Below are 7326 nucleotides of genomic sequence, written 5' to 3'. Positions count from 1 at the left end.
AGGAAGTAACGCTAGAGTAGACTCGCGAAAAGTGTATAAGACACTTTTAAGATCAACTAAATAGCTAAGCCCAAGGGAAGTCGTTCGGGGAGGCCCTCCCTAATTCCACAAGGGTGAGAAGAAACACACACGATAACGAAACGTTGAATCATGTAGAACTCGTAGGGTAAATGCAAAGCAAATGAGGAAGAATATGCAGTAAGCTAAGCGAAGAGGTAAGCATGGTTAGACTATACTACAACTACTAAACGTGTTATTTCTACTACTACACTACTTCTACATACAAAAAAAATAAAAACATCTACATTCAACAATTACTTCAAATAAAATGAACAAAATAAGCATGCAAAATAAAAACTAATTCAAATTAACTACAAAAAAAACATGCAAAATAAAAAATTAATCTGAATTTGCACTAAAAGAATTATTTTAATTAGGTAGAGCATGCAAAACAAAAGAACTATTTTAACTACAGGGTCTTCTGTCTTCTCCAGCGTCGATCTGAAACAGATACGGTGGTAACAGATTAATAAAGAGCAATTAATATTAATTATATTAAATACTCTCACCTTAGCAAACATAAGACTATTGTAAACTTCCCAAGTTTGGATTTGTGAAAAGCAAACTAAATCCAGAAGGAATATCGTAGCAGAAAACTTGTTCCAGTGAAATTCATATAAATCTCGTCTGGCTCTCACTCATCTGTCGAAAATTTAATGTTGCAAGTTGAAGACGAAAACAGCAAATCAAGACAAGACAATGGCTGTTTGAATACCATCAATCTGAACTTTAATTCTCTCTTTCTCGCCATTTGGACAATCTGCAGAGACGGACAAAAAGAAATATTAATTACATTATTAATTAAATAAGAGATTAAATTAAGTAAAATATGAAATATAACAAAAACATACACGAAAGAGCAAGTAAACTAACGAAATTATAAAATGGCGATGTGCTGTCAATTTTATTCAAGACAGATAAATCCATAGATAATGATAAATCTTAAAGGCAATAGAAATAACCATAGATGCTTGTACACAATAGATAATTGATTGAAGAAAATCGTAGATGTGGGCAATAGATAACTGTAAGAGAACAAAAACCATAGATGCCAGGCATGGCAAATTACTATGAAAATGAAGTACCACCAAAATAAACAAATAAAGCAATTACTTACCTCCAGGATAATTGTACTGTGCTCAAGTTTTATTCTTAAATACATCAATGTGAATTGAGCTTCATTTGTTCTCTAAAAATTGCACTTTTCAAGTCTAAGAGGACGGAACATTAACGGGGTTCCACTTCTCCACGTTTATTCTTCCTTATTCTTTGTCTTCTTGTTCATTTAATAAGTTTAAATGATAACCTGTTGAAACAATTTAATGTTAGTTTCACTTAACTATTACGTTTTAGAACATTAAGAACTATAAAGGTCCAACTATTACAATTCAGAAGAGTAAACATTTTTAGCAGCAATTATTGTGAAACATGAAATACAAGATTTAGAAAATCACAAACCATTTCCCAAACAAATCACAAACCATTTCACAAACAACTTCATAAAATAATTAAACATTTCTTACCCTCTCTGCAAATGACTCCATCCTAAGTCCAAGAGAAAGAAGTGTGAGTGGGGCTCTGTTTCTTCACATTTCGACTCCTTCTGATTTACCCTCTGTGTTCATTTATTATGTTTAACCTGCTGAAACAACTTAATATTAATTATATGTTCACTAGCTTTTGTTATTTTATTATAAATGATAATTACCATTGTTAACATCCTATGCGTATGGATTTTTCGACCATCTCATCAGAAGTATTTTTGGAAATAAAAGTAAATTTAACTGCCACAGATAACATCTGCAAGTAGTTTGTCCATATAGGTAATCCAAGAATGTTATCATCAAAGCCTGTATTATAGAAAAAAAAAACCGTCGTTAAAACCCCATCTCTACAATAAGAAAGCAAACGAAAAATTTTTGTGAATATTTTACATATTTTGGCTACAAAACAAAGGCAATTCATCAGGACGTGAACACACCAATAAGAAAAAATCTACAATCATTGCCTAAAACTGTTTTCAAAATTTAAAAATTCTAACAAAATCCCAATTATTCGATCTCAAATAAACTACTAATCTATAAAAATTCACAATAGATGAGTGGTCCGGTAAGATGGATACCCACGTTAACAGTACGAAATCAGGACGCTACCGATGTTGTTCACACCGAAAAAAATGTAAGCAGCGGTGATCGGAAATCCATCAAACGCTACATAGAAANAACGGTAAGCAAATATACATTACATTATTTTTTATTATCACCTTATTATGAGAGTAAGTATCAATGTAATCAATTTAGTTCAATAAATATGTCTTTCCGTTTTCGTACCTCTCTCTTATCTTAATTATAATAATCATCCCTCGTTTCTTTCTCAGCTCCTATTTTATTAGATACAATAATAATAATTATTTACCATCCAAAACGTAGAAGAAAATCGTAGATGTGGGCAATAGATAACTGTAAGAGAGCAAAAACTATAGATGCCACATATGGCAATTACTATGAAAATAAAGTACCAACAAAATGATGAAGAGTAAAGTAATTACTTACATCGAGGATAACTGTTACGGTGCTAGTTTTATTTCTAAGTACATCAATGTGAATTGGACTTCATTTGTTCTCTTAAAATTGGACTTTTAAAGAATAGAGCTCTGCATCTCCACACTTCAAATCCATCTAAATTGGTTTTCAAAATTCAAAAACTAGCAAAACCCTTATTATTAGGCCTCAAATAAACCATGAATGTATTAAAATTCACATAGTCAAGTTGCCAAGATGGACCCGTACGTTGGAAGACGTTACCTATGCCATTGAGTCATTCATACCTAAAAAAAAAAACAGCAACGATAATTGATTCACTTCAATCACTACATAGATTAATAGAAGCATATTTCACACAATCAAATGAAAAGCGAATAAAGATTAGGGCTATATACCTTAAAGCGTCGTTTCCATATAAAGGGAGCAAAATTGGAACTGATTAGAACATAACAATTCAGAGTGAAAGGACAAAGTGAGGCGGCACGCGAGTAAAACCACACGACAGACGAGATTTAACCGGAAGACCCACAGATGAAAATTATTTCTATACTGTGGGTGCATTAATGAGATTTAATAGGTGCGCTCAATTACACTAACTCAGTTTAATTCGTAAATATATACTGATCAACTGTAATAAAACTAGCACGCTGGCAGCCCATTTTAATTGTCTATAACTATAATTTCTAATAAATCAATATTTCTAATTAAATTTACTAAAAATAAGATTTATTAGAATGATTTATATGTATTATGTTTATCGTCTTAAGATTTTTAAGTTTTGTTCCTGTTTTTTTTAGATACAGAAAGATGCGCCTTTAACTGAGAATTACATTTTGTGTGTCGAAACGCGCTTTAGTTTTTGCACATTTTGTGTAATTTTGGAGTTCTAAGTATTTATGAGTTAATTATATTTTGTGTATCATTTCTTACCTATGAAATTTTTACATATTTAAAATAATAAAACATTTACTTTCACTAAAATCATTCAATAAATTGTTTATAGCAATCACTTTTAATTAACTATTTTAGCTAACAAAAAAAGTTATATTTCATTTTTATTTGCGAGAATTACACTTTTATAACAGGTCAAACTTTAGCATAATGAAGTGTAAAACTTACACAGACACGTACATACACAAGTTCGATAGAACCACAATAATAATTAGGTAGCTACTTAATAAAAATAGACTACTTAATTAAAAAACTAACATTTGCAAATCACAAAACGGCAAATAATAAAGAATGCTCTGCTGCAAACTTAATATTTCCTAATTATGTAAACAATTTTAATTTTTCTATGATTTCATTTAGTTTGTTTGTCACTAACCAGTAATACAAGACTCACTAGTATGAATATTAAACTTTTTTTTTACTGAAATTGCATTATGGCACTCGACAGTAAATGATTACAAATTGTAATAGAAAATTGATGAACTAAGGTTAATAGTATAGTCGCAACGAACAGTGAATTTCATAAGTTTAATAAAATATTTTTTTTTTGTTTTGTCCCATAAGTACTTATTCTAAGAATTCATAACATTTAAGATTACTCTAATAATTAAATGTAACTATTTTGATGGTCATCATCGTTTTGAACTATTGGAGCGATCTTTAATGTTATACTATTAGAATAAGCACTAAATAAGCTTATGAAAAATTATGAAATTCATTATTTCGGGGACCACTTTCATGCAATTATCGTTTCTACTCTTTTGATCCCATCACTGATGTTATCAAGTTTAAATCGAATGAATTATTTTTTTATCATTTTTTCTATTTAGTAATGTTAATTTAATAATTTGTAAACTATTTAGTACAATTTTACCTGATTAAAAATATACCCGATTAATTAATATAAGTGCACGAGCTCTTACAATTGCATTTAATCATATGCTTTATAAAAAAAAATAATAATAATACAGAATTGCAAAAAAAAACTTATTAGATTATTTTTGAATTAATTATGGTAGTTAAAAGAATGTGAGTGTCACAGCTCGTGCACATGACTGGAAATAAAGTATTAACTATTGTTGAACCTAATGTGCATAATCGAAGTTCAATATAAATAAGTGTTTCATTGTATAGATCAAATATACAAATTCCATCCTAAAAATTACCAAAACATTGTTTTCTTAATGAAACAATCCCAAATTGCACCGTTGCTTGTTTGACTAATCGTACAATTGATTTTTTTGTGCTTTCTATCAAATTAATAATCAATAAAAAGTAAAATAATCTAATCAAGTACCATAAATAAGCCGTTAATATTAATGTCTCATTTGGTTGTTGTAGACATATTCATAGCGGAAGGAACAAAATTAATAATAATAATTACTATTAAACAACGGTAAGCAAATATACATTACATTATTTTTTATTATCACCTTATTATGAGAGTAAGTATCAATGTAATCAATTTAGTTCAATAAATATGTCTTTCCGTTTTCGTACCTCTCTCTTATCTTAATTATAATAATCATCCCTCGTTTCTTTCTCAGCTCCTATTTTATTAGATACAATAATAATAATTATTTACCATCCAAAACGTACAAGTCTTTGGCATAATACAGTTATATCCCGTGTTTGTTACTGTTGTTAAGTACTTATAAATTGGACGAGTGCAAAGTACAAAGGAGAACGTTATTACCTATTCTCCTCCCTTACGCCTACACCTTTTGTTTATCGGTGGCATGATTTTTCCGTCGCACTATAATTACTTCATACTGAAAGTTACTCACGGTTCACGACATTTTTTTGTGTAATATTTGTAACTCGCATCATTATCATTCAAAAAATATACTTTTTATAAAAACACTAACGAATCGTTATGACTTTGGGGGCCTCATTCGCCACCCGATACAGTCACTTCTCGTAGTATAGGGTCAGCATGTAAAGACGACGATTTGTCGAGCACCGGGGAATCAATAATGGTTTCTCTTGCAGCCGAGCCATTGCTGTTGGCGAAGAGGCCGTTACCATTAGAGGTAGTGTTATTAGAAGATTCAACAGAAACCTCAGCATGCTCGCCATGTTCCTCTTCTTCCAGGATGGTTTCAGCTATCTCCTGATCGAAGCTCGATTGAGTTGTTGATTCCGTTTTGAAATCCTAAAAACAATGTACTACTGAAAAATTGACTCATTTTCAATTTAAAAAAGCGGAATTCTTATCAACTCCCACGCGAGATTATATCATTTGAAAAGAAAATAACTCACTTGAGCCCTCAGAGAAACACCGCCTTCAGTGGAAGAGCATTCTTCTCCACAAGGCCTAAGCACCAGGTACAACAGCAAATCGGACAAAGAAATTATGCCAATAACTTTATCGTTTTCGTCTACAACAACTAATCTGTGAACCTATAACAAACAAACATTTTTCAATTAAACATTTAATATGGCAATATAATATAAATGGGCTACCTCAGCTCTTACAATCCGTTCCATTATAGTAAATAACGTTTCATCCAACTTGCACTTGCGCACACCCTCAAACCATTCGTTTCTATGTTCGTTGGCTTTTTTAAGCGAAACATCTAGGTCGTTGTAAGTCTTCTCAGCAGCTAAGTTCTGTAATGATGAAGGTAACATTAGTAGTATTTGCTAGGGTGAAATATAAAAACTGATTTAAAATAACATTATGAAAGTACTTACGATAACGTCAAATTTAGCATAAATATCTACTAAGCGGCCTTCAGCATCAATAATAGGCAAGGCAGAAACTCGCCTTTCGACAAATTTCTTTAAAGCTACGATTATTGGAGTGTCTACCGAAGCAGTTTCTATATTGTCATAAGATCCAATCCTAAGTTCTCTAAGCGTTTTATTCATGTAACTGGGTTTTGGTAATTCACTTATCTGTAATAAATATAAAAGTTTTACGTCAAAAACTTGCATCAAANAAGAATTATTTTTATAAAGTCAACTGATTTTGAGGTTCCATACCTGAAGAACCTTAAATTTCGAAAAGAAGGTTCCAATTTTCAGAAGAATTAATTTAGTGTTCCTGTTTTTTTTAGATACAGAAAGATGCGCCTTTAACTGAGAATTACATTTTGTGTGTCGAAACGCGCTTTAGTTTTTGCACATTTTGTGTAATTTTGGAGTTCTAAGTATTTATGAGTTAATTATATTTTGTGTATCATTTCTTACCTATGAAATTTTTACATATTTAAAATAATAAAACATTTACTTTCACTAAAATCATTCAATAAATTGTTTATAGCAATCACTTTTAATTAACTATTTTAGCTAACAAAAAAAGTTATATTTCATTTTTATTTGCGAGAATTACACTTTTATAACAGGTCAAACTTTAGCATAATGAAGTGTAAAACTTACACAGACACGTACATACACAAGTTCGATAGAACCACAATAATAATTAGGTAGCTACTTAATAAAAATAGACTACTTAATTAAAAAACTAACATTTGCAAATCACAAAACGGCAAATAATAAAGAATGCTCTGCTGCAAACTTAATATTTCCTAATTATGTAAACAATTTTAATTTTTCTATGATTTCATTTAGTTTGTTTGTCACTAACCAGTAATACAAGACTCACTAGTATGAATATTAAACTTTTTTTTTACTGAAATTGCATTATGGCACTCGACAGTAAATGATTACAAATTGTAATAGAAAATTGATGAACTAAGGTTAATAGTATAGTCGCAACGAACAGTGAATTTCGTAGACTCGCGAAAAGTGTATAAGACACTTTTAA

At 30.4% G+C, this 7326-nt stretch overlaps 1 protein-coding gene and 1 long non-coding RNA gene across 6 annotated transcripts in view; both read right to left on the bottom strand.

The window, feature by feature from the left end:
• Positions 1-398: 398 nt before the first annotated feature.
• On the bottom strand, positions 399-2275 carry LOC112904338. 4 transcript variants are annotated; one of them, XR_003231021.1, is made up of 5 exons: positions 1769-2275; positions 1584-1699; positions 912-1366; positions 570-820; positions 399-501 (listed from the first exon to the last, which is right to left on the bottom strand). It is a non-coding gene; the product is annotated as an uncharacterized LOC112904338 (long non-coding RNA). The 4 variants fall into 4 exon arrangements; XR_003231020.1 differs by having other exon boundaries at positions 399-820; positions 1584-1702; XR_003231019.1 differs by having other exon boundaries at positions 399-820.
• Positions 2276-3640: 1365 nt separating this feature from the next.
• LOC108733709 (5'-AMP-activated protein kinase subunit gamma-2) overlaps positions 3641-7326 on the bottom strand; it is a 146447-nt gene continuing 142761 nt past the window's right edge. For both annotated transcript variants that reach the window (XM_025974119.1, XM_025974120.1), the window contains exons 11-14: positions 6252-6455; positions 6021-6167; positions 5817-5957; positions 3641-5709 (exon numbers count right to left, since the gene is read on the bottom strand). In XM_025974119.1, the coding sequence (XP_025829904.1) occupies positions 5446-5709; positions 5817-5957; positions 6021-6167; positions 6252-6455 (756 nt within the window). In that variant the 3' untranslated portion in view covers positions 3641-5445. The remainder of the gene's footprint in view (positions 5710-5816; positions 5958-6020; positions 6168-6251; positions 6456-7326) is intronic.

This window comes from Agrilus planipennis, unplaced genomic scaffold (assembly GCF_000699045.2).
Source record: "Agrilus planipennis isolate EAB-ADULT unplaced genomic scaffold, Apla_2.0 scaffold78, whole genome shotgun sequence".
Lineage (NCBI taxonomy): Eukaryota > Metazoa > Arthropoda > Insecta > Coleoptera > Buprestidae > Agrilus > Agrilus planipennis.
This window is presented reverse-complemented; position numbering and strand designations above follow the sequence as displayed.